General features: G+C 39.1%; 1 protein-coding gene across 1 annotated transcript in view; it reads right to left on the minus strand.

Annotated features, from left to right (window-relative positions):
* LOC134633885 (protocadherin-15-like) overlaps positions 1 to 27,480 on the minus strand; it is a 230,463-nt gene that overhangs the window by 15,556 nt on the left and 187,427 nt on the right. The window contains exons 33-38 of the mRNA XM_063483036.1: positions 25,236 to 25,454; positions 22,333 to 22,341; positions 20,775 to 20,885; positions 2,430 to 2,451; positions 1,768 to 1,806; positions 1,485 to 1,558 (exon numbers count right to left, since the gene is read on the minus strand). Of these exons, the coding sequence (XP_063339106.1) occupies positions 1,485 to 1,558; positions 1,768 to 1,806; positions 2,430 to 2,451; positions 20,775 to 20,885; positions 22,333 to 22,341; positions 25,236 to 25,454 (474 nt within the window). The remainder of the gene's footprint in view (positions 1 to 1,484; positions 1,559 to 1,767; positions 1,807 to 2,429; positions 2,452 to 20,774; positions 20,886 to 22,332; positions 22,342 to 25,235; positions 25,455 to 27,480) is intronic.

Consider the following 27,480-nt stretch of genomic DNA (forward strand, 5'->3'; position numbering starts at 1 on the left):
GATTCTTAACAACACATTACTTTGGACATGCACTCTTCTTCATTAAAATATTGTTAAGAGTAAGTGAACGAGCTGCCTAGTTAGGGATATACTTAAGTATAATATTATAAGTTATTCACGTCCAGTTATTTGCAAATCAATACCTATTATCAATTACCCACTGCTACATAATATTTGTGTAATCAAAGTAAAGATCTGCCATGCTACTCTCATCTGATTTTTGTGCGTAAAGACACTTAACCTTGATCATTAAAGCATAAAAAAGCACTGACCCAAAGGGATGAGCCAGTGTTATGTCTATACATAACAGACAACTTACCAAAGAACTGATTTTAAATCTTTAGGTTTGTAATTAGTAACAAAAACACACCGTTTGTTCAAATTTTTTGCACCGACAATGTGTTTCCCGAAGAGCTATTATTTGAAAACGTGGCATATTTTGGCAGTGTGCAGTGAATCCTTAAAAATTTTATGAAAATGTGAGACAAAAAAGAAATGGCAGGTCTAAAAAAAATATCTACAGCAGATGTGAGCAGTATCTTAAAGTTCTGTCCTTAATAAAAATGAAAAAACTCAGCAAAGACCTGGCACAGGACCTAAAAAATGCATCTGGCCCTTCAGTGAATCCATCTACTATTCACTGAAGCCTCATCAGAAATGGTCTCAGTGGAAGGGTGGCTGTCAAGAAGCCATTCTTAAGGAAGGGAAAGAACCAGAAAATGCTGAGCTATGCCAAATTACACAACAACTGGACTCAAAATCAGTGGCAATAGGTCTGATAAAGAGATGAATCCAATTTCTGGTTCAGTTCATCATCAACATGTTGATGATGGAGACTCTGTTATAGTTTAGAGCTGCATTTTGGCTAGTGGTGGGGATGTTTTCAAAACTGATAGAATTATAAATGCGGAAAATATCGTCAGATTTGGAGCCACCATCTGGAAAGCACTTGATTTTCCCAGCAAAATATAAAAATAAGAGATAGTTTAAGTCTTTTACACACAAACCTTTACTGTGTAACTAACTTGATTGATTTGTGTTTTTTTGTTGCTCTTTCCTCTTATCTTGTTCTGCATTTGTTTACTTGTGATTCCATTTATTTTACCCTCACTCACTAATATCAGCTATTGAAAGCGAAGTCGTACAGCACCGCCCTAAAACATGCAACATGCACACACATATTTGAATATTTATGTATTTTTTTCCCCTTTTATTGTTCAATGTCTTTTGTATGTCCTGTCTATTGTTGAAAAATAAAGCACGGAAAAGAAAGATGAGCTCTAAATAGCTTTTCTTTAGCTAACTGCATTATTTTAAATTTGATATTCTCAGGTTCATTGTTCCTGACTTTAGAGCTAATATGAACGTTTTCAAAGCCTGACAAAATTTACATGGAAAGAAAACACCAAAACGATAAAGGACGCGTGCAAAGACAAGCTGGGTATAACAAAGAAGTACAATTTGATGTGTGGCGACATACTAACCCGTGGTCATAGTTGTAATAATCCTGTGTGTAGTAGTCATGGCCAGGATCGATGCCAGATTCCATTGATAGTTCCTGTTAGATTGACAGATCTTTGTTAGAAGCTTCCCACACACACACACACACACACACACAAACGGATAATTTTATAGGACATGACTACACATACATACACACTCATAGTGATGACTTTGACTGCATTAAAACTTCCACAAACCCATACTCCAACAGACAGACGCCCGTAGGGATTAAATAAGTACTGAAACAAGAGAGAGACTGAGTACCTCAGGTCGGAGCAGAGAAGGTCGGAGAAGTTGTTGCGTCTACCAGAGGGACAGAAAAGTGGTGAATGGAAATAAAAAACAAACAAAATGGAAGTATTTCAGTGCTGTCCCTCAGAAATGTGTTCATCTATATTAGAAACATAAAATCGATAGTTGATGCCCCGCCATTCAGTTTCTCTAGAAAGCTCAGGATCCAATGTATGTATATGCTTTCATTTGATGTTATCTGTCAGTTTGTAGGAACATGGGAATGAGGTTTTATCAAGCAGCGGATATAACTTCTGAACTCAATTTAAGCTGAAATTGAGGTTGAAAATGCATGCACTGCACAAGTGACTGGATGACTCTTTATAGGACAGCAAGACCAATGACATGTATTTAACAATGGGGACGTGGCAGAAATGTCCAGGATGTCTAAAGAGCCAACTTTTTGGAATCTTAAAAGAGTCGGTAAAGTTTTTAAAAATATATTTAACTTCAAGATTTCCATGTGGCCTTTTTAAATTATAATTTATAAAGCCAGTTACATGCACTGTGTACTGTAAATGCTCTTTCTTCTTGAAAGCATCAAACAGAAAAAAAGATGGAAAGCAAACCAAGGCATAAATGTAAGTGAAAGCGTGCAGACATGCAACGACAGCATGCACACCCAAGACACCTACCTCATGTTGTCCATATCCACGCCTACAAGATCAAAGAGAGCAAAAGTGAGACCGCTAGCCTAATATTACCAAGAAAACACACTGCCTGGGCTATAGCTCTGTCTTAACATACATGTCAGTGCTTTGATGAGAATCTTTTCTTCCTGTAAAGGAAATGTTTAAATAATTTAAAAAAAATAGAAGGGGCTTACTGGAAATATTTCACAACGAGTGTAAATTAACCCAGCTTCCAGGTAGGAAGCAAGAAGATTCGATGCGTCTAAGTGATTGTATGGGATTTTGTGTACGTTGAGAAAAATGGATAATGGATGACGACTTTGTAAGAGAGAAAGAGAAACACAGCCAAATGAAATTGAAGCCATTGTGTCATCCACGTCTATTGTTGTTGTATCTTTGCAAATATTGTGATTAGAGATTTATGAATGCAATTTCACATCTCATTTGCAACTCATATGAACTCATTCTGCTGTTGAGAATACTGTTAATGGTGTATGTCAATATTAACCGAAGAAGTAATAAAATCATATTTCAGTAAATGTGTAAATTTCAACTAGTTTAGCAACTGAGTACATGGGTACTTATTCTCAAGATCAGCAAAGACTTGTGCATGGAAACACACAGGGAAGCATATACTGCAGGTGATACTGTGGTGGCCCATGCAGTGCTGTGAAAAAGTATCTCTCAGGTTTTGTCTCGCAAGTCCACAAAATATCACCTTAAAAGTCTTGGGCACTGTTGGGGAGTGACGGAATACATGTACCGGCATTACGTATTTAAAATACAAAATATGATACAGTTACCATTTTAAAAGGGGATAATTAGAATACAGTTACTTTGTTGAAATAAATGGATTACACGGCTGTCTTTTCCTGTTTCATAAGTTAGGATATCCCTTCTCTAATTTTGGTAAATCCACGCATTGCTGGAAACCCAAACAAAACACGAAATAAGAGGTTCTAACGTAAGCGTCCTGTTAATGTTGGTGCTGTCAGCTACACAATGGACCCGAGGCCAACACAACTGAGCCAGCAGTGCCCGGGCAGGAATGCATATCTTACTTGGAAATTCCGACACCACTTCTTATTTAAATAAGAAAGGAATTAGAGAAGTCTGAATGTTCAATGCAAAATCTATTTGCCAGCAAACAAGCTGCTCTCAGAGTCAAAAGACTCCACCTCCAACCAAAAGAAACATCTGGAAGTAAGTTCTATAAAAAACAAACAAACAAAATGTTAGCTTCCTGCAACTACCTTGTTTTAGTTGTGGTAGCTACCTGAGTTATGTGACACTTCGGTAACTTTGATGTACTATTTCTGTTTGATTTATTACTATTACTGAAGGCTACTACACCGAGCTAACATAGACTGCAGACTGTTAGACTTGATGGATAGCATTAACAACCTGCTAGGTGCAAATAATCATGTGCAGTTCTGAAAGCAGTCGTTGAACTAATCTCAGCCAGATGTAGGGAAGAGGTGAGCAACTAAAGAGGTAGATTAGCATTCACTTTGGGGTGCTGCACCACATGTGTTTCTTAGCTGTTTCCCTGTGCTAAGTTAAGCTAATTATCGACTAGCTCAACAATAGTGATATCCTTTTTTATATAACTTTTCATACTTCTTTTTTTGTATCCCTGCAATAACAAGTTCATATGATTTGGCAGAAAAAAATAAACACTCAGAATGTCAACAAACATGCAATTAATTTTACTGTATATCCGATTGAATCCATCCAGCAGCTAAGTTGATTATGTATGCGCAACAGCTTAATGATGTTTACAGTACTGTGAAATTAATACTTGTTGCTATGAGACAAAAAAAAATTAAAGACAGTATGACAAAGAGAGAGCAAGAAACACCAACTAAGAGAGAAGTAGATACATTGAAGGTAGCAGACACTTTAATAAGGGGAGGCAGGAAATGTGTTTAAAAAGGAGGGTAATAAGCAAAAAAAGAACAAATACAAAGAGAGAAATAAAGAAAAACAGCCAATAACCTGTCTGGTCTGTCTTAACTATGCTGCACAGACTGTACTGTCATGTGAAACAAAGGTAATGAGCTGGCAAAATGAAGACGTATCACACATCAACAAGCAGACTTTTGGAGGACACATCACATTCTCCTGTCTGCTCTTCAAGTGCAAACACACGCAGGCATCCACACAAATTGGTAAATCACTCGAGCATCTCATTAATTCATTTTAGAATTTCAGATGTGCCTCAAACACACACAGGTGCACGCTCCGAGGAGGAATCACAGTCTTCCACTGGGTATCAAAATACGAAGCTGAGGATGTCGGATGGGGCGGATTACCGCTGATGGGCGTATGAGCAGACAGGGTAAATGGGTGAGTGAATGGAAGGAGAGATGAAACGGATGGTTTGGGGTGATCTACGGGTTCAAAATGTAATGACCCTTTTCACAGTCACTGTATCTTAAAGTGTGTGTTTACTGTCTACGTTTGAGCTGCAATCAGAATATGCCTCCCACCATGTGTAGCATAATCTGTGTATGTCCGCGTATATTTCTGTGGAAGGATAAGTCTATTTTTCTTGCCCTTGTTGCTCTGACAGACACATTATTAGGTCCTCTCGAGACAAAAAGGCACAGACGGCTATCTGATCTCCACCGCGCACACAAACATACACACATTTGACATGATTGACTCTCGCTCTCCGTGTCCTCTCCACCTTGTCTCATAGCGTGTATGAGAAACAGGAGGGGAGAAATATTAGCTCTTAAAGAACAGACTATGACACCCAATAACAGCCTCTTCTTCCTTTCTCTTTCTTCTTAAGGCTTTATACTCAATTTTTCTGTTTCACCCTCTATTTCTGCCTTCTGCACCTCTTGCCACATTCCTTCCTCACCTATTTGTCCTTTCATTACAGTCACATGTTATGTAGAAAATACCAGGTGTGGATGAGAAAGCAGGAAAGTGCCCCGGTGAGTTGCAAATATGGTTGCGAGTTCAGGGCCATTACAGATATTGTCTTAAACAATTTTCCTATTTGCATTATACTTATTCAGCACTTTAAAAAAAAGCTCCAAGCTGCAGTGCCAAAGTCGTTACATACGTTTGATTTTATTATTTTGAGCCACAGCATCTTGTAAGGCCAACGTTTTGAAAAAAAAATAAAGCTGGTGAGGTAGTCCAAAATCTAAAAATGTAATGCCACTGGCTCAATTCCAGTGTAATTCCACAGAGCAAAACATCAAAACTACTTGAATTGCTAATCGGTGTTGAATATGTGAGCAGTGTTTTAGATGTCTGGAGCCGTGCTCAGTCGAGTTATTTTTATAATCAGAACAAAAACGGCTACGTTTTATTACATTTTAGACGACGCGATAATTCTTTATCAGGATCACAACGTGTGGCATCATCATGATGGTCAAACCTGAATGTAGTAGTTAACACATTTGCCTTACAGCTGGGAGAGCTCTGCTTCAAAATCAGATGGTGACACAAATGAAATGTGCTTCCAGTGTTGGTCTCAGGACCAGATAAATGGGATGGGATAAAGCTTCTTTTAGCTTCTCCCTTATTCACAAGAGGTGGATGGATCTGCATATTTGATTTGGTAGATTTTTACACCAGGCACAACCCAACTAGGAATTTGTGTCTGCTCCCAGTCTTAAATCGGAATCTTTCATATGTTAGGCGAACATGTTAACCATCATATTATTGAGCCACTGCTTCAGGATGCACATTCAGTGTACAGTCTGAGACAAATCAACACGCATATCCTTTGGAGGTCATCGTGGTTACTTCTTGGGAAATAAAGGAGCAGCTGAAAACACCTAACAACACTTTAGGTTTTTTTCTTGACGTATAGTCATGGATGAAAAATAGTTCCAAAATGAAGTCGTGTATAATACTACAACATCATTTAGAGTTACTTCTTAAATGTCACCTGGTCATGCTGTTAAAAACAACAACTTTCTTTTAGTACAGCAAAAGAAAGCTTCTGCTTCAGAACTGGTTTCGAATATCTATTAGAGCAGCGGTCCCCAACCCCCGGGCCTCGGACCGGTACCGGTCCGTGAGTCGTTTGGTACCGGGCCGCGAGAGTTGAGGCTCAGGTGTGAAAAGTATGGTTTTCAGGGTTTTTATCGGTTTTCAGCGTTATTTTGTTATCGTTTTTATCGTTAACTCGGTTTTCCTGGGTCTTTTCATGTGTGTTATGAATAAATCTTTTTTTCGGTACCGGTATTAGTTTTATTTTGTTGTATTTATCCGCGACACCTTAAAGGCCGGTCCGTGAAAATATTGTCGGGCATAAACCGGTCCGTGGCGCAAAAAAGGTTGGGGACTGCTGTATTAGAGTATGATTTTTAAAATAATATAAAAAAAAATCTTCAGTGGTGAGTCATACTTTTGGATCTGCCATTATCCTACTGAGCTAACACAGTCCTAAGTCTATGACACTAATATTGCGGAAAAAGATGGAATAATTGTAAGAGTCTGGAGTGTTAAATTCACCCTGCGACAAATGAAACAGACTTTAAACAAAACTCTAAATAGCTTAAAAGACTCCAGTAATACTAGTTTGAGTTTGTGAAAAAGGTGTCGTGTAGACATCACAACATTACATATTTATCAGGTTTGTTCTTTGCAATACTCTGGTCTATAATTCTCACTCGTCACTCTGAGTCAACCTCATATCTACATAGAATCAAAGTCAACACCTTCTTTTTCGAGATTCACTTAAAAAAGTTATGTAAGGTGGTTTCTCATGACTATGTTAAATAATTTTCTAAGAAATTAACTGTGTTTTACTTTAAAATGTTAATCTTAATGAAAAGCTAAAGATAACTAGCCAAAACTCACCCAAAAATGAGATCTCACTATTGTTGATTTCAAGAATTATCTTTGGGTGGGTTTACTCAACATATTAGTCTTTTTTTTTAAAAGTTGCTCGAATCATTACCCGAACATTGCTTGAAATACCTGTAAAACAGATTATTTCTTTTTGACTAATATCTGTTTCTGCTTCAATATTTGCCACATTTACAGTGCTCAGTTTTGACCATGGAGATGACTTTTTGGTTTCAACTGGGTACCTCCATTCTCAAATCTCAGGCTCTACATCTATATATGAGGATTTTCCACATCTTTGTTTTCTTTTCCCACAAGTTAATGTAGCAATGGAGTTTCTAAAAATCATCACTGAGTTTTACAAACTCCATTTCATTAGACCTAAGAAATAATGATTAGTAGTCACAAATAGAAAACCAGATGTCAGGGTCGGCAGAAGTGATAATGCAACATAGCAGTATTGATGATACACACACACACACACACACTACCATGGTAAATAATCTTGTAATGCTTTTGTAGAGTTACTGTTACAGAGTCTTACGCTTGTTATTTTTAAATTGGTAAAAGAAAACAATAATGGTAAACAAACTGAAATGAACATAACTGATAACATAATATTCCTTTCTTTTTAATGTGGCACTGCTATTTTGCAGTGACAACACAGCTGTGTGACAGCTTGAGTTTGGCTTACTCCAAGCAAAGTGCAAAACGAGGGATCACTTTAATGTAGCCCGACACACATTGTGTTAAAAACAATGAAGGTTTACACCGAAGCATTACTATTTCCTTTGTCATTTTCAGTGGCTATTTGCTGCTTCGGTGACACGGACACAGACCTGCGACTTTAAAATTACACCAGACTCTCAGCAGCTGTGTCTCGCACCTGAGTTTTCAGGTAAATTATACATAATTGCTGAAAACAATACACTTTCTTAAAGGTGTCTGTTCTCCGGCAAAAGCGCACAATACGAACTGAAAGGCTGCAAACAAAATGTGTCTGTGAGACAATGAAGATATGCTGTGTGTGCGTATGTGTAAAGACACGCAGCAGACTGAGGGTGAGAGCTAATCTTGACATAAAACATTTCCAGCCCAGTCAGCTGAAACAGTAGCTCTGCCTGCAACCCGTTTAATGCTGCTGTGTAGATGTGTGTGCGTGTGTGTGTGTGTGTACATATTCACACTCCTGATTATGCAAAGGCTCTTGTGTGAATGTGTGATTGGGCCTTTGTTTTGGATGCACACAGCCTTTTATTAAATCAAATCTTGACAGTACAACACTCATAGCGGAATTATGTGCTGTGTGCTAGGAAGAAAAACGCACTGCTTAGAAACAAAAATGATGACAAAAAACCCAAACAAAAAAAACAAAATTTGCAAACTCTATTGCGACAGTACAGCACGAATCCACAGGAGAAAAGAGTTTGACATCTCACATCGTAAATCCTCTCATAGTGCAGAAATACGAGCATCAGGGTTTGTGATTCCCTTTATGACAATGTGTGTTTTGGAAGACTTGTTGAAACTGTCAGTGACTTGTGAAATCTGCAGCTGACAAAGCCAAAAAACCCCAACAAAATTTGGTGTCACATCAGAAGAGTTGTAGACAGTCAGCACTTTGAGTTGCATCCATGTCTTTCAATCACTTGTGTTAACTGCACAAAAGTGCATCCCTTGTGAACAGAAGGGAATGACCAAGTATTTACAACGCACACTACTACACAGTTTTCAAACGATGCCACACAGCAGCATTTGGCATAAATTATTCAACTGATCTGTTTTTCTTGGCAACTTCTTCATGTGTGACTGCCCAGTTAGGTTTCACGATTCATTCTCCGAGAATGACTCACTCTTTCTTGCTTTAAAAAAAAGTCATACTTGATTTAAGTTTGACTAATTTCCCTTTCAAGATTATTTTCTTGGGCGGCGTTGCAATCGTATCATCATAGTCACGGCTAACCACATGCATTTGTCCTCCTGTATAACACATGGGAGCTTCCACTATGTATTAACAGCCACCTTTGGACTTGAGTTTCTTTTTGGGGTAGGAGGACAAAGTGGAAAGACATCTGGCAGTGGGGCTACTGATGAGCTTCGATGTTATTGATGTATCTAAAAAGATAAAAACCTCCTAGAGTTTTAGTTAAAGGCAGACATTGGTATCATGGCAACCCATGGTCATGACCTGAAGCCATATCTTTGAGTTTGGAGAACACAAACTTGAACTGAAAATGGCATTTTTTCCCTCCGCATGGTGAAATGGTAGATGTGCAAGTGTCAAAGTCAAAGTGAGATTTGTAGGAGCTGTACTGGAAACAGTCAGGAGGTGCACAAGGGATGCACATTTGTACAGCTTTTTGATTACACCTCATCAGAATAAAAGAAAGTTGTACCCACTGAACTGGAGAATGAATACAATGACACAGTTTTAACCTCAGCGCATTGTGACATGTGCTATATGCTATTATGGTGATGTCGCTGGCTCCACCTGCTCCTTCCTTTCTTTCAGGCATAATTTTAACCTCAATTTTATTTGAGACTTTTGGCTGCTCACTTATTTCCCAGAGGGTCATCACAGTGGATGGGTTCACACGTTTGATTTGGCACAGATTTTGTGCTGGGTGCTCAAATGCTCAAAAAACACATTTATACAGCGCCAATTCACAACAACAATCACCTCAAGACGCTTTATACTGCTATGTAAAGACTCAACAATATTCAAGCCGATGGATCCCAGGATGCAACACACCTGGTAGCACTTTGATCATTGTTGTTCAAAAAGACTTGGAGCTAAACTCCTCTTGCTTGTCTTCCTAGGAAGAAGTTTTTTGTTTTTTACCTACCTCCACCACCTCCATTTCTGTTTTCTAAGTCTAATTTGTTTTTTGCTTTTTAACCCCACCATTATGTGTATGTTTCCTTTAATTTTTCAGCTGTGGGGTAAATTATGGGCCAATAAATGTCAGTATGCAAGCTTCTTAAAGCACAGCATTCCTCATATAAAACAAGTGAATTATTGTATTTTCTTATTAATATGCTTCAAGACTTCAAGCACTGCACATGTGAATACTTTGACATAGTTTTCCAGCATATTTCCACCAAGACGAAGACAACTTGCAACTATGCTTTCATTGTCAATCAGTATATATTCCATTTTGCACATGCCCATGGCACTTCTCGCTCCTCCCCGAGGCATTTTTTAAGGGAAAACATGCAGGAAACACATACACAAGTGGGGTTTCTAACTTTGTTTCTGTTCCAGTAAAACTAATGTAAAGCGGTAGAGTGAAAACTATCTAGAAGATAGTGTGTGAATGTGTGTGTGAATGGGTGGATGACTGGGTGTGTAAAGCGCTTTGGGGTCCTTAGGGACTAGTAAAGCGCTATACAAATACAGGCCATTTACCATTTAGAAGAAGTTCATCTGGGGACAGTTTTTAAGAGATTGCTGTTCAAGTATGAATGCGCTGAATAGCTTTATATATGCCTGCCACTGAATATATCCTGTGTTCTCAAGTCATGTAAAAGTAATTTCAGATTTTCATAAAACAAAAATTTCTTGGAGCCTTTTGGTAGTACCACATATTTTATTAAAAAAAAAAAAACAACAACTAATTTTCTCGGGCTTTTTTGTATTTTTCATTTTATTCACACATTAAGTACCCAGAGAGGTCCGCCCTCGAGAAACCCTCTAGAAAATCTTCATGAAAAATGTAGCACATATTGTTAACAAAAACATCAAACCGCATGAATGTTTTAGATTTATTTTTAGTTTGGCTATTCACCCATCTGCATAAATCACAACTGTGTCCTTGAAAAAGAAAACAAGGCTCATAACCTTATAGGACATTAAAAGAGGCTGGGGCCACTATGGATGAGCAGACAACATGGGTCCAGAGGTAACAGAAAAGACGCAATTACCTAATGACATGAATCAAATTAAGGAATTAACGATGATGTAGAATGACAAAGAAAGCTGGGAACCAACCCGAGGAACTGAAGACAAATGAGTGGTTTTTTTCCTTTTAAACACAAACTATCAGCTAAATGAGAAAAACACACAGAAGATACAAGAATGTGGCCACAAGTTGAATTCCTTAAGTTGAAACAGTGTAAAAAGACCAACCCTGTCTCCTAAAAACCACGATCAAGAACAGGTAATTTGCAACAGAAAGTATAATAGTATTTTTAGGAACTTACTATTGCCATTGAGGTTTTTTAACAGCTGTTTTGGCTCTGGCAGTAATTTGTTAGGTTAGGGAACGTCTGACACAAGGGTTACCACAGTAGGCAGCTCCACATGTCTGATTTGGCAGATTTCTCTAACACCAGATGCCCTACCTGATCAACCCCAACCAGGGATTTTTGCAAAAACCACTACACCAGTGGTGTTAAAATCATTTCAGATCATGGACCACATAAAGCCTACTTTACCAGACCAGAAACCTGCCCTTCTATCTGTTTTAATGTAAGAAAAATAAGTATAATGTCAACAGTAAATCTCAATTTTTAGAGAAATGTTGCAGTATGCAGTAGTAAAAATGAAACAAATCTGTCAGCAGACTAATCAGGTTGAAGTTGTAGGAAAATGTGTAAAATCACAGAAAAAGTTCTTTTAGATTACTGACTGGCCTGTAATTATAAAACAGACATTTTTATAAATTTTTGTTAAAATCTCCTATTTTATTTTACCTTATTTACTGTGAAAATTTCTTTATAGTACATAAGTGTATTTTAATTGTTTAGCGATTAGTTGATTACTTTGGTGTTGTATGAATGACCATTATCGTTAGAAAAAGTTGTAAAACACATGAAAATCCTATTTAAAATCCAAAATTTGGGCCCTCAGTTACATCTTTTAAAGTTGTCCAGTCGGCTGGATTAGAGTCTTCGCTGGGCCAATTCTGGTCCCCTGGGCTTAATGTTTGACACCCCTGCACTACACTGTGGAGCCAATATGACACGCAACATGACAATGCAGACAGTCTCCTTACATTACAGGAGCAGATGACACAGGAAGTTTATTCACAGAATTACCAGAGTCGACATCGCTGTCAGTTCACTTGAAGCAAACAAGATAATTGCAAACACAGTCTGAACCCTCGAAACCACTGTCCCTTAGCAAGCCGGCAGCCTATTTTACATCCCATCCTGTTTTGCAAGAACAGCTTGAATTTACATCGCCTTACCATCAAAAACGGACCCATTAGGCCGCCTACGTTAAAACCATGAACAGGTAAAACATGAAGTATAAAATCTCATTATAATAAAACGTCCGTCAGTGAAACTTTGGGTCGTGGCACAGATGCTACTTTGACACATACCACCCAGGTAAACATTGTTAGAGACAAACACCTCTCCCCACCCCCATGGCAGCCTGATGGTAGCAGCCTCTCTCAGCTCTCCTGCACTGAAGAAAAAAAAAAAAATGCTCGGGGACTGTTTAAGGAAACAAGAGATATATCTGTGTGTTTGATTTAGTCTAACAATACCTCTGTAGCTACCTATGGGGTGGCAGATCATTATAGGTTAGTGAAGCTAACTTCACTCATCCCCCAACACCTTTAGTTTGTGTAGCTTTTTTTTTTTTTTTTTACTTTGTGTGAAAAGTTATAGTAGTGTTTTTTATTTATTTGCACTTTTTTTTTTTTTAGAAACATTTCTCTCCTGACATAGTGTCTCTTCTTTATATGTCATCTTAGTAGCTGGTGTAATACCATCTTCTAATCCTGCTGTAAATCCTCTTTTTAATGGATGGCTGGACGCCACAGTTCATTAAGGACATTTTTTCTGATCACCTTATTAGAGCTGGAAGACTTTGGACTATTTTAAATCCTAAAGAGTCCCTGTTTGTTTGCTTTAGGGATTTTCTTTTGATGGAGCCTAGAACTGGGAAGGTACTTCAGACTTAACAAGGAGACGGGAAGATGTTTTTAATATTGTGGCTGGGCTGTGCATATGAAACAACATTTTTAGGAGACTTGACAGAAAAAGATAAACAATGCACCGCTCGAATTAATAGGAAAGATGGAAATATGGTTGCAGACTGCAGCCTACTGATAGGGCAAGACAGAAAATGTAATTGTACAGGGGAACAAAAAAGACTCTGCGATGTTACAGTAAAGATGACAGCACTTTGTAACTGTGTAACAAAGAATAAATCAAATGGAAAAACTCAATGTGGCAGTAATTGCATCAATCAATAAGCATCACCGCTTGTTGCTCTGTAAGAGCATAAATACTGCAACAAAATTACCCATTTGAAGACAAAGAATCCCCGTCCGGCAAATATCAATCAAGGTTGTCGGAGTTAACAATGTTCTTCCTTGTCTGATTTTCTTTTTCACATCTGATACATCTGTAATCAACTTGTTTCAAAGTTCAGAGGAAGCGTTGAAGCCGAGTCCAGCTTGTAATCAGCTTCTCATTACAGCAAGTGTCTGTCAACAACTATGTATCTCGTTAAATATCAGTGTGTGAAAAACACAGACTCCTGCTGACAGAGCATAACTTTTGTTGACAAGTATGTAATTGGCTTTACCTGAAAAATATACTTCACAAGTTTTGTTTCAATAACGCCCATCCACGAGACTTTTAACCTTCTTCTTTTTTGTTCATAGCAAGAACTTTCAGCTGAGAGAAAAATGATTTTTCTTTTGCCCGTAGAGTTTACAGTATATTCGGCAAAGTTCTTTTTCTGATGGTGTTGAAGTTGAACATCCGTTCCCTGACAGTTTTATGGTCGACTCTGAAATTCCAGAAAAGGAAAGGCTAGAGCATTGTTGACTGAGAGGGGAATCGCTTCTCAAGCTCTTCAACGATGGAGTTCATGTTAGGGTTGGGCTGAATCTGTGGAGGTGGAGGATCTTCTCCTCCTCCTCCTTCTTTACCACTGTCTCCCCCTTCTCCCCCTCCAGCTGGTAGCACATCCAAGGAATCGAGAGAATCCAGGGAATCCATGGAGGCCCGGCTCTTCATTACCTTTTTGAGCGGAATCTGCTTCTGATCTATCTGGCTAAACATGTTGGCCACAGACTTCTCAATGTCTGCTATGTTTTGGATGTTCTTTAAGATTCCCTTCAGCTCTTTTCGGGGAGGTTCGGGTTCCACCGGTAGGGGCGGCGGTGGTGGTCGGAGGGACACAGGCCGCAGAGCAGGCACCTCTGAGAGTGACGGGAGGACAAACGTGGATGGACGGTGGACTGAGGGTGACACTGGGGGAGGGAGAGGCGGAGGCGGTGGAGGTGGCGGTGTAGGGGGTGGAGGAGGAGGAGGAGGAGCCTGTTTTTCTGTATGGTTACACTTTATGGATGAAGCTGGAGAGCCAGGAGTTTGGGAAGGAGGATGACATGGAGGAGGAGATGAGGGGGGAGGAGGAGGTGGAGGAGGAGGAGCAGAGGTTTGAGGCTGTGGTGGTGGCGGTGGAGGTGTTGAAGGGGGATCGGGAATAAACTCTAAGTGGACCTGAAGTCTGTCTTCTGAACCCTGATTTCCTGTTAAATTTGCCCCAAAGCGCCGCAGCACTGGAGGAGTTGGCTTATGACTTGGCGGAGGGGTCCCTCCGTCACTCTGAGTGACGATGATACTTGGGGGTCCCTCTCTATTCTGAGGATTCTGGACACTCTGGGTGGGGGCATGCTTGTAATGCTGAGGAGTTTCTGGCAAAACAGAAAGTAAAATATCAGGTGACAGAGATCCTCGGGAGTCTCTGTTTTGCCTTTGTCTCATTTCCTGGAGTGCCTGTTGCTCAAACTGTCTGGCTTGTTCTTTCACTGTCAGTTTGGGTTCCAGACTTGGGCTTCCCATTACGTCTGAATCCAGCCCACGATCAAAGCCTGAATCCAGGCCAGCATCTTTACTTTCTTTGAATTCGGCCTTTAGTAGCTCCAGCTCCCACTGAACGGGATCCATAACTACTTGGCGCCTCAAAGCGTCATACATCTCTCTTCGATGCAGTCTTGATGGGAGGGTCCAGCTGTGTCCACCACCTGATCCCCATCCACTGTCACTGCCGCTGTACCCACCAAACCCCACATCACACACGGGAGAGCTGAGCCTCAGCCAGGCCTCTCGAAGGCCTTTCCTGGAAGGGGAGAAATTCCCAAGAAGATCCTTTCTTCTTTGGCTTCTTCCAAGAGTCTCTGGACTACTCAAAGTCCCATCCTCATGGTAGATGGGATTTTTAATAGTCAGGGGGTTTTCATCAGAAAGAAAGGTGATGTTGGATTCAGATTTTGGGAAATTGTGGAGCACTCCTCCATTAGCAACGCACTGGCGATGGACCGCAATCGCTCTAGTGGCAAAGTCTGAGATCAGACGTTGGCGGTCACTTTCATCCAAACTGCCACCACTCCCACCAGCACCACTGTGGTTTGAACGGCTGGTACATGGATGGAGGGGAAAAAAATGAGACAGAAAATGGAATGAAAGAAGAAATAAAAGAATTACAGATAAAATATGAGGGACAAGGGTAATAATGAATAGGAAAAATGTAGCTATATAAATCAAAGCTAAATGAAATGGAAGAAGAATTGTGGCTGAATGAAATTTAAATGAAAACACTGTATTGCACTGATAAAAATAAAATGAAAATTTTTTACAATGAGAAGAGACAACAACAGAATCAAGAGGAAGGGTAGAAAGGCAGATAAAAGAGGACAGTCTGCTAGACCTGAGGTTGGACACGTGTAATGACAACACACCTCACAATAACAGATAAATGTAGAAAAGATCGGGAAGCAAAGGCGGAGGGATCTTAAAAGGTAAGATGTTTTTATTTCGGTGCTGTTTTTTTACCAGGGGGGCCAAAAGATGGAGCACAAAAAAAATAGATTTGAATAACAAAGGAAACTAGATTTTAAGCACACCACAAAGACGTTTCTGCAGCACTGCTATAAACGATGCTACATCTGACGGGGGGATAGATTACTGTGTCATGAGGCTTTGAGAGTATGCAGATTTTCTTACAACAAAGGACTGGTTACGTTCTCTTCTCTCTAACGAAAGTATGTTAATCAGTGAATTCAGTAGTGTTAGTTTGTGACAGCGACGAAACTCTGCAGACTCTTGGTGTCCCATAACCATACAGCTTTAAAAGAAAATCCAACGGTTAACACATTTGCTGTGAGATCTACCAACCTACCATGAATATAAAAAAAGAATAACTACTTACTATCCAGGACAAAATTAGAACAAAAATGTCACACATTCACAGAGTTACACTCCTCGTTACAGATATGACACAGCTTTCAACATCCTACTCACTTTTGTCTGTCAGCGGTGGATGAGGTTGGGTGGAAGAGAATAAATGAAGAAGATGATAAGATGTGAAGAAGATTAGAGTGATAAAATTAATAAAAAAATCATAAAATGGTCAGAGTTGTGAAAGATAAGAGCTCCAGGCAGTTTTAGAGAAACTGCATTAAGACTTAATTTAGAATAATCTACAACAGAACTAAAAGACTGGATTATCCCCCCCCCCACACACACACCTTTTTTAAATAAATGAGACCTATCTTATATCAAGATAAGAAATCTTCAGAACTTAAGACATCATTGTCAATCAATCTTTGCCTATTTAATACCATTCTAAGTGCCAAAAAGAAAGCCTAACCATCCAATCTAACGCTCACTGGCTACTGACTTGAGATTGACAAGGCAGCAGCCAATGATCGTGCAGTTAACAGTCCTCTCATTATCACCAACATCATCATATCCAGTTTCAGATTGTGACAGACAATTTGCTGATCTCGAAGCTTTACAACTGGCCTTCAGAAACCAATGAGTGATGTCATTGTAGCATAGTCTGTCTTCTATACTTTCTATGGCTGGAACCAGCACGCTTTAAAAGGTGGAACATTTTCTTGGAAGGCTTGTTAGTTTCAGCTAACAGCGTGGCGTGCAACCACTCAGCTGCTGGACAGGGAATACACTTTTTCCCCCGGTGCCTGGAGGTTTCCAGGAGGTCACCGACTGGTTTATAGGCCCGTGTGACAGGAGTAATTTGGTCAGTGTCTATAGAACATGGTAGCAGATCAGAGACAAGTAGGGGAACACTGGGATGCTGTTTTTTCTTTTTGTTTTTTTAATATATCCATTTATTATATCTATAACTTTTGTGCCCTGGTTTTGCTGCTGTTGAGTGTTAATGCAGTCTTCCTTGTTTTTATGGCATTCATTTACCCTTAATAAATACTTTACTACTACACACTAGGATATATACTATATACTAAGATTTGACAGCTGTTTCAGGAATGGGGGCTGCAAAAACACCTTAAACACATTTTAGTGCTTGTCTAAGATGTACAGTAGCATTTCATTTAAAACTTTTATTTTGATGTTTTGATAAAAAAAAAAAAGTAAATAATTTAAAAATAATATGTAATTTTAGAAAAATCCTTTTCCCCCCTAATTTCTTTAGTTATTGCTTATGTACATAAAATCATAGGGTATTATTCTGTAATTTAATTTCTTGGCTGAAATTAAGCTCTTTTCTGCTACCTAATGGCCTAGCATCATTAAAGAAAAGAGAAAAAAAGTCCTGTATCGCCATGGATACAAGGGGACATTATGCAAATATACGCATTTGAACAAATCTGGACTTATTCTACAGATCTGGTTATGTAGCCAGCCCAAGAGATGAAATATGCTGTATCACTTAATAATGTGACTATTAATTTAACATTTAAAAAACATGCTTCATTTAATGTGCTGCTAATAATAAGTTAAGAACACCTAATTTTTCACAGGTAATTGAAAACAGACATTAAAAGCTAAGTCTGTCAAGAGAACAGCCAAAGGTAATTACATTTAAAAAAGCCTTGAAAATCAGTCTACTGAGCAGTTTGATAATGGGCTTTAATTATAAATGTGCAAACTTTTGCACTCTGCCGGGTTTTATGGTTTTTAGAGATTCAGTGCCTGCAAGAAGGCAGAGATGCAGATACAGTAGTATAGATGTGGAAGTATTAGGGAAGAAATCCTAGTAAACACACATACAGGCACAAATACAGGAAGGTCCCACTTGAGCTAAACACGAGCTGCAGTTTATCAATAGAAATAATTATCGCCTGGGGCAGTCTTTATAAATTACGGGACGCATTTATTTCAATTATCTCATATCCAAGTTCATTTCAGCACACGTTTTTCAGGGAATCGCTTGGGCTTTAATCATCTCACATCCACACACACACACACGCACACAATGACAAACACACATACAGTTGGAAATCCCTTGTTGTCATTAGCAGATAGTTTCTACTATCTTGCATATGAATTGCTCTCATGTTAATGGGAGTGGGGAGGCATATCAAGGACAGGCAGGAAACCAGTGATGCATGTAATACTGATAAGAATTCCTCTCAACTTCTCCTTAACGCTCCAGTAAGGAATTGTAAATGAACTATCTGTGTGCCTTCAGTGTATGTGTGCATGAGCAAGTCAGAAAACTTTCAGATAAAAGTTGATATGGTGTCTGTACGTACAGCTCTTATTAGAAACTTGTTTAACCAAGTCAAATGTATCAAACTAGTAACAACTGGGAATAAATTAAGCACAGTTTGGTATAAAACCGACAGAAACAAGGGACCTTTTAAGGCCACGCGGAGTAAATGAGCAATAAAACCTTTTAGTTTTTAGCCATTTTGCAGCACCAGTTAACCTAAAAATGCATGTCTTTGGACTGTGGGTGGAAAAGAGTGCCCAGAGGAAGCCCACGCAGGCACAGGGACCATCCAAACTCCAAACACAAAGCCCCAGATGGAGTTTCAACCAGCAAAATTCTTGCTGTGAGGTGACGTTGTTACCAAATGGACCATCCAAACTTAAAAGTTTGACATTTCCAAAAATGTGTCATTAACCTCTTCCCTCCTGTTCTGGGTCCGGAGTGGTGCCATTTTTCAAAGGTTACCCATCATGGGACATTCAGTGAGAAGGCCGCCTACGACCATCATGACTAAAATGGATGTGGGATCTGTTGGGCCTTATTTGTGTTGCATCAGATTTTAGAACAGGTTCAGTGTCACTGACTCATTATCTTATAGGTTTTTTAATGCTGACAATTTTGTGTTATGTGAAAGTAAAGTTGTCAACATCTGATGGAACCACAAGGACACTTGAGCTTATTTTTTTAACATTTTTTATTTTGACCTTAATGTTTTGCAGTTGTTACTAAACCGAATTTGAAGTTTTAGGTTTGTATAGTTTTCCATGTGAATAGAATCAGCTGCCCCTGAAGTGACTGCTGCTGTAAGGCCAGATTGGCTGACATTTGGGGTTTTTTTTTTTAAAGAGAGGACATTAGTCTGCATTACAATATGTAAGAAAGAGCAGAGAGTGATTTTCAGAGTTTATCTCTGACTGTTAACACATTCAAAACTCAGAGCTTTGTTTGGTGTTAGTTTGATGCGGGGTTACAAGGTCTGCTTGATTAATCTAAGACTGTGTCATCTCTGCTTGTGTCAGTTTCTCTGGCCAGTGGAAAATGTGAAATAAAGCAAAGGCCATGTCCCCTGCCTCCCCGCCGATTAAAAAAAAGACCATTTTCACAAAAGCCCAAAGATATTTTAACTCGGCATATAAATCCTTGAAAAGTCTCTCGGCTTAGGAGTGATTTGGGAAAGTTCAACAAAGCAACTCAAGTGTGATGATAAATCAGTGAGTTCTATTCCAGTGAAAATGCTAAAAAAATCTCACCATGCTTTATTCAAACTACAAAATTTACTACATTTTTGTATGTTTTGCTTAGTACTAAAAAACACCCAGTAACCAGACTTGTAGTTAAAGCAGCAAGCTTCCCAACAATCTGATGCAGACTGCTTTTTGTGTGAGCACAGCCTTCTTAGCATTTATTAGCTGGACATAAGACTGGCTCAAGGCTTTCTCCAATTAGTCTGATTGCAAATCTTTGCTGCCAAGTTTTTAAATATGGTTGTTCAACAAGTCTGTCAGTCATGATGATATGTGCTGATTAAGGATCAAGAACCAACACAGTCGACTTTCCCAATAATGGGTGCAAGGTTCACTTATAAGAAGCACTCAGTAATAAAATATGGTGATGTTATAGTTTGTGTAACCACGCTCCGAGTTCTGCATTTTGATTTGTTATACAAGCATGTCCAGGTGGCGATCACTTTCCTGTCAACACTGTTTGCTTCCTAACAAAGATTTTTTATATTTCGAATGAATCCCTTATACATTTGTATTAATGATATGTGGTATATTTATATAGAATGTGCAAGGTTTTGTGTATACTCTCCCACCATGAAGCCTTAGTAGTTTAACAGAACCAAACTGGGATAATATTTAAATTGCAACTTTTATTCTGTTGGGAATCAAGAGTGCATGTTGAACTGCAGGAACATAGTTCACAGCAATATTGAAAATGTGTTGAAATGGTCTGACTGCACCACAAAGCTCCCAAAGCGCCCACACTGCCAAAGTCTGAAGTTTAACAGCCGTCAAAATGTGAGCTAACGACTGTGCTTTGGCTCATCGGTTTAAATGCCACTTTCACACTTCACTTACATGGCGTTGTCACCCAGCTCTTCATACAGGTTGTTGGCAGTGCCTCCCCCAGGTTTGCCTGTTGGCAGTGCCATCTGGATGCGGGCTGTTTTGGCGCACTCTGCTTGACGCCTGGACAGAGCAGAGAGGAAATGCAGAGTTAGTTATCTAAAGTCAGAACAAAGCCATTTGAACCAACCTTTGAAAACAGTGAAGTAGGCATAATCAAGGACGAAGGCTCTAACTTTCTACTTTCTCTAAAATGTCTCCTCTGTGTTCTATCAATACCTTGTTATTGACAAAAAAATCATTTCACTATCCAGTGTCCGCTGCAGAGGAAACATCAGTCTGTTCTGCACTTTAGTTCTGACTAAACAGTCCCAACTGAGGAAATTATTTCTGTCAAATTATCCACAGAGATTCATTAGTCCATGGGGATTAAGATGTCTGAATGTGGTAACCTATGGCCTTTTCATTACTACCACAGTGAGGCTGACATTTCTGGCCTCATATTTACATTTTCCATGAGGATGCACTGTCATGACACTGGTGATCCCTTAAGATTTTCCCTGCGGCAATCTGTCTAAGAATATATAAGCCTTGGCTGCAATTAGGAAATATCAGCATAACAAAATGCTAAAAAAAAACCCCACAAATGCAAAAGACAGTTGTGTAACACTGTATCAGAGCATACTGCTATTGTAGTATTTTCAGATTCAGTCTTACAGATACTGTAGCACTCCTATAATGCACTGCCACTCTAAATAACAATAAAAAATCACCACGTGGATAAATAAGCAAATAGGTAAGAGCCTGCTGTTGGATAATTACCACAGTGATTAATAAGTGTTGGCTTGTAATATATTATTTAATCCTAACTAATGTAGTAAGTAGCTTCTTATTGCAAACTCTGGATGGAAATAAGGTTACTGCAACAATTCCAGTGAAAATGTGCTATCATCAAATCTAAAGGCCATCCAAAGAAATACTGGAGTCTGCAAGTGCTTTTTGTGGCAGGGTAGTTTAGTTTCTCCACCCAGTAAAGACAAACCTCTATTTCTTGTTGAGGTGCAGCATGTTAAAGTCCCAAACTACTCAAGTTTTAATGCATGGCATCATAAAACACGGGGGAATGCAGACGCGAGTAGTGAGAACTCAAAATAAGTACATTGACTGAGTAATACGAATCACACAGCACAATGCAGTAAATGTTTGCTAACATCAGACGCTGCAACAATATGTTGAAATGACTGCTTAAAGTTTTATACCCTCACTTCAAATAAAAACGTGGGAGTGCTATTGTTATCCACTCTACATAATCCTGGTATGCACTACTACTTAACGCACAAATGGAAACACACACACACACTCTAATAAAAGCATCTGCTCTGGACATTTATGCTCCATGTTCTTCAGGATTCATTTGTTTGATAGTCTGCTGTCCTCTCCGTTTCATAGCTCTTTCTGATCTCATCCATCTTATTGTACAATGAAAGTCAACAGATTAATCAAAGTGAAAGGTGTTTAAGACAGCCATGACATTAATATTTTATCTTGGGAAAATAAAAGCGGTACTCACTCTTTGAATCTGGTGGCGACAGATGCGGCAGATGAGAGAGAGAAAGATTAGTTATTATTTGAGCCATTAATCACAGTTCTTCTTGTTAGCCAAGTTTACTTACTGCAATTTACAAGCAAAGTTGGACAATTGGTCTTCATTAAAGTAATTTAGCAAAAGATACTAGTGATTATCATGCTGATGATTGCTTTTATGTTTTTTCTGTCTTCATATTCCCTCTTGTTGTCTGTTATTTGTCTCTGTTTCTCAGCAGGATAAAAGGCTCTTTCCAAAATGCACTGATTTAATTCAGATGTGTGTGTATGTGTGAAATGGTTCACGCGTGTTTGGGAGATGGATAAAATTAATAGCCTTTCACTGTGGTTAGCTAAACAAACTATTAGAATTGGCACTCTGGGGGCAGTCTGCCATGCTGAATAGTCTGGGGAACTGACTGGCCCAGGTGATGATAAACAGTGGAAAAAGAGCGACTGTCAGTTCTGCTTGACTGCCTACATGCTCTTGAAAGAAATTGATAAGTTTTCTATATGGCTTGTTATCTTTGCTACACTAGAAGTCAAATCCTCCGTTCATACTGATTAGTTTTGAGCACCTAAATGCATGCATTATAAATTTGTTGAGCAAAATTTATGCTGATGATTTAACTTCATGCACACGTTTTCCAGCCACTGACATAATTGTGCTTGAAGTGAAAATGTCAGCATCAGACATACATTACAAAGAGCTTCAAAAGACTTTGAACCACTCCTCATTTGTTGATATTTTGCTAGAAAAATGGGAAATCGATGCAATGATTTATTTATTTTAACATGTGCCTATAGATGAATATCTATATATACAGTATATAAGACAAAGGCAGGGTTTGTACAACTCTAACAAGCTTAAAAATCAATATCTGGTATTCTTCAACACAGCTTGAATTCTCTTAAGCTTTCTTTTGATTTCGTTTTCTTGTCCTTGTAAGAATAAAATCTCAAGTGTTTCGTTAAACCAGAACACAGCGTCTATATCAGGCACACCTAGGCCACCGCTACCAGGTAGACCCAGTTACAGAGTGCACAATGGCGAGTGCTTTTAAATTGAGCTATTAGTTTAAATAGAGTTACCTCTCATTTCTTTACAATTCTAATAAGCTTGTTAGTGACTATTGGATAAGACCGCTTTTATTCTTCAGCACAGTCTGAACTCTCTCATCCAGCTTTCTTGTCATTTCTTTAAGTAGTCTTCAGGAATAGTTCTCCAGGCTTCTTGAAGCTGTTCTGTCAAGATGATCCCACACTGCTTCAGTAATGTTGAGATCTGGGCTCTGGGAAAGCCAATCCACGACTGATAGTCCTTCACTGTATGATTTTTCTATTCAGGTATGCTTTTACTGCACTAATAGTGGTTTTGAGATCATTGTCATCCCAAAATACAGCTCATGCCAATCAGTTTTGACAAGCTCTTCAATACCACTGTGGCGTGGGTGTGGTCTCTGGCCGGCTGCAGAGGAGGGGTGACGCAGTGAGCTCCCGGGGTGGCGCAGGGGCGGGGTGAACAGGTGTGCTGGGATGTGAATGTGATTGTGACTCTTTATATGTTCACAGTGACAGTTGGAGAGAGAGGAGAGCGGACGTGACAGTGGAGCGGGAGTGTCTGTGTCCCAGTAAACAAAACCACAGTAAAACCAAACGTGTAAATAAAGAAGTGCTGTCATCACGTCCGTGTTCTGTACATGTGTAACGGGTCCAACGTCACAACCACTTACTGAAATACAGACCATGATAAAGCCTCAGCTGTGTTTTACAGTCCCTCTTTAGACTGTAGACACTGGTAACAAAAGAAAAACTGGATTTAAAATTTGGATTTATCACTCTATAAGACCTGTTATTATTGAGTTTCAGTCCAGTTCTTATGGACTTTTTCTCACTGTTTCCCTTCCTTGAGATAATTTCTGATGGATTTTGGGTGATGATGGACCAACTGATCTATCAGGTCCTGTGTCTGGACTTTTGGGGATTTTTATATTTCACAAAGACTTGACTTTTTAGATACTGTTTATCTTCTTTAGGTCTTCTTTGTTCAATAATTAATTTTCTAAAAATGTACAGAAACTAAACTGCAAATGAGACCTTCAGAAAGCCAAGAGAACTATTTCCCAAGACCACTTTAACAATAACTAGAAAGTCTGGCTGCTTGGAAGCAAAAAGTAAAGAAATGAGGGGTGGTTCAAGACTGTTGCACAACACTCTACAGCTGACTTAACAGATTCCTATTGTGTAAACATTTTAATCAAATGATTCATACTTGACTAATACACATTTTGACCAAGGAACTAAAACTGAATCCCAATCAAGTGAAAACCCCCCAAAACAAACCAAAACTAACAATAAAAACATGGATAAGATGGTTCTTCATACGACCTTCCTGCCCAAACAGTTTAGCTGTAAAACAGTTTGCTCCTAATAAATAAAAAAATACTCTGAATGTATTTAAAAAAACACTCAGTTATTTTCTAAAGTGGACGGATGTTTTTGTTTATATCAAGTGTTATTCAGGCATTAAATTAATGATGCATCTGGTTTGGAGCACTTTTAACTGTGGCTCAATATGCCAGGAGGACATTGACTCAAAATGAACAACAGTGCTCAGGTTGATTTTAATGAAGGAACACGGTCACTTAGTGCAGCATGCCCATATTACATATTTTCAATGTTTTTTGAGCCACAAAGGGAAGTAATGAGCTCTATTTTAATAGCTTTGGCTACTCATTTAACTATTTGCGGGACCAGTTTGCTTTTGGTAAATTTTTGGTCTGTCATTCATTTGTTGACAATAGGAAATATGCAGACTATTATCAGCCTTATTCTTTAAACACAATCTCATCACATAAAGCATCTGTAGAATATATAAATCGTACTTACTGTTTGTAGGTGATTATGACAATCAGTATGGCGGGTACACAACAGATAATGATAATGACAGCCAGAGCCAACAGCGCCCCCTCTGTGTAGCCTACAGTCTGCACAGCTTTCTTTACACTGGTAACCACTTCAGGGGTTCGGATTTCCAAAATCCGGCCACCAGGAGGGAGAAAGGGCTGAAACTCTTTATTGATGTCCAAAAGTTTACCATCAAGAAACCTTGGATAAAAGACACACAGTATAACTGAGAACACGCATATCTTTTGCATATCTCATGTAAAGGCTCAAAGTACGCAAAACAGAAATTTAGAAATAGCATAAAAACACCAAGAAATTCAAAGTTAACAGTCTTTCTCTTGTTTTCACTTCTCTGTTCTCTGCAACTCCCATCAGACACATATAACCTGAAGCAAAACCCTTCCACACCTTTATATAAAAGACAGTTGTAGCCAATGGGACATCATCCACTGGTTTGTGAAACCTCTAGCTGAGCAATTTGGCCTTCCCAGTTATTTGAAACTATACATCATCTTTTTGATACAGTCTACAGATTCAGACCTGGCACTCCTGGGTAAAAAGCCCTCTTCTTAACCCAACAGGCCACTGAGACCACTCTTACTTGCTCTTTAAGCTGCTCACCTGATCCTGTCTAAAAAGGCTTAAGACCCATGTCATGGGCTAGATTATCTGAAGCCTAAAATAGAGCCAAGAAAAGGTGACAGACCTGAGTTCCCCCTCAGACTTGAATTACCATCAACTAAATGATCAGTATATATTCTTTAAACATACAGTCACATAAAAGGAAACAATACCCTTTTAAACTCAAATATTTTATGAATTAGAATATAATAGAAATGGCCGGGTCCTTAACAGGTCTTAAAATCAGGTAAATAAAAACCCAGGAGAACAACAACACATGAAATATTACACAAATTCATTATTTATTTAACAAATACTAGGCCAAAACACACCCTTACTGCTTCCACAGGAATTAAAGGGTGCTGTTAATAAAATGCAACTTGATTAACAGATCATTAGCCAGTGTGAGCACCTCTATAAAAGGAGAGGTTTTGGCAGTTTGCTGCTCTGAAGCATTCAGCTGAGTGTTAACGCACTCACATTAAAAAAGCAATTGTTGTTGCCCATCAATCTGAAAAGGGTTATAAAGTGATTTCCAAACAATTTGAATGCCCATCAAATTGTCCATCATTCTACAGTAAGAAATGTTATTTATAAGTGAAAAACATTCAAGGCAGTTGCCAATCTTTCCTGCAAATTCAACCCAAGGTCAGAAATTTTGAAAAACCCAAGAGCTACCCAAGAGCGACTTTACAAGCCTCAGATAGCAAGTTACATGTTAAAATACATGACAGTGCAATTAGAAAAAGACTGAAGGGATATGGCCTGTTTGTAAGGATTGCCAAAGAAAGCATCTTCTCTCTAAGACAGGACATAGTCGAACAGTTTAGGTTTGCCAAGTTGAATCTGAGGAAACCACAAGACATCTGGAGGAATGGCCTTTGGACAAACAAGATCATAGTGCAGATATCTGGTCAAAATGCAGAGCGTCATATTGGGTAGAAACTGAAAACAGTACATCAGCACATGCTGACTGTCAAGCACAGTGATGCAGGTATGATGATGTGGGCTTCTTTTTCAGCCACAGGATTTGGGCCTCTTGTAGTCACTGAGTTGACCATGAACTGCTCTCTATACTGTACATGCTTTTATAAGTATTCTACAGTCAAAAGTGAGGCCATCACTCTGACAGTTGAATCCCAAAAAGTTGATTCTGTTCATCTGGACGTAGCATTTTCAGTGGGAGAAATGTTTCATCATTCATCCAAGTGACAACTGCTGCCTAAGAAAAAACCCTTAGTGGTCCCAAATGTGTCAGGAGTATCAGAACCATTTAGATGCATTTTCTCTCAACACTGCGTCTCTGTGGCTTTCAAACCCCAAATTAGTGGGGTTTAGCGCCAAAAACTGTTCGGGTCCCCCGACACAAACAGAGTAACATAGTGTACGCTGTTAAGTGCCAGGAGGATTGCCAGGATTTATACATCGGGGAAACCAAACAACCTCTGGCTAAGCGGATGGCACAACACAGAAGAGCTACTTCGTCAGGCCAAGACTCTGCAGTCTATTTACACCTACAGGCCAGTGGACACTCTTTCAATGATGAGGATGTACACATCCTGGACAGTGAGGAACACTGGTTTGAGCAGGAAGTCAAGGAGGCCAT

This window comes from Pelmatolapia mariae, linkage group LG8, assembly GCF_036321145.2.
Source record: "Pelmatolapia mariae isolate MD_Pm_ZW linkage group LG8, Pm_UMD_F_2, whole genome shotgun sequence".
Classification (NCBI taxonomy): domain Eukaryota; kingdom Metazoa; phylum Chordata; class Actinopteri; order Cichliformes; family Cichlidae; genus Pelmatolapia; species Pelmatolapia mariae.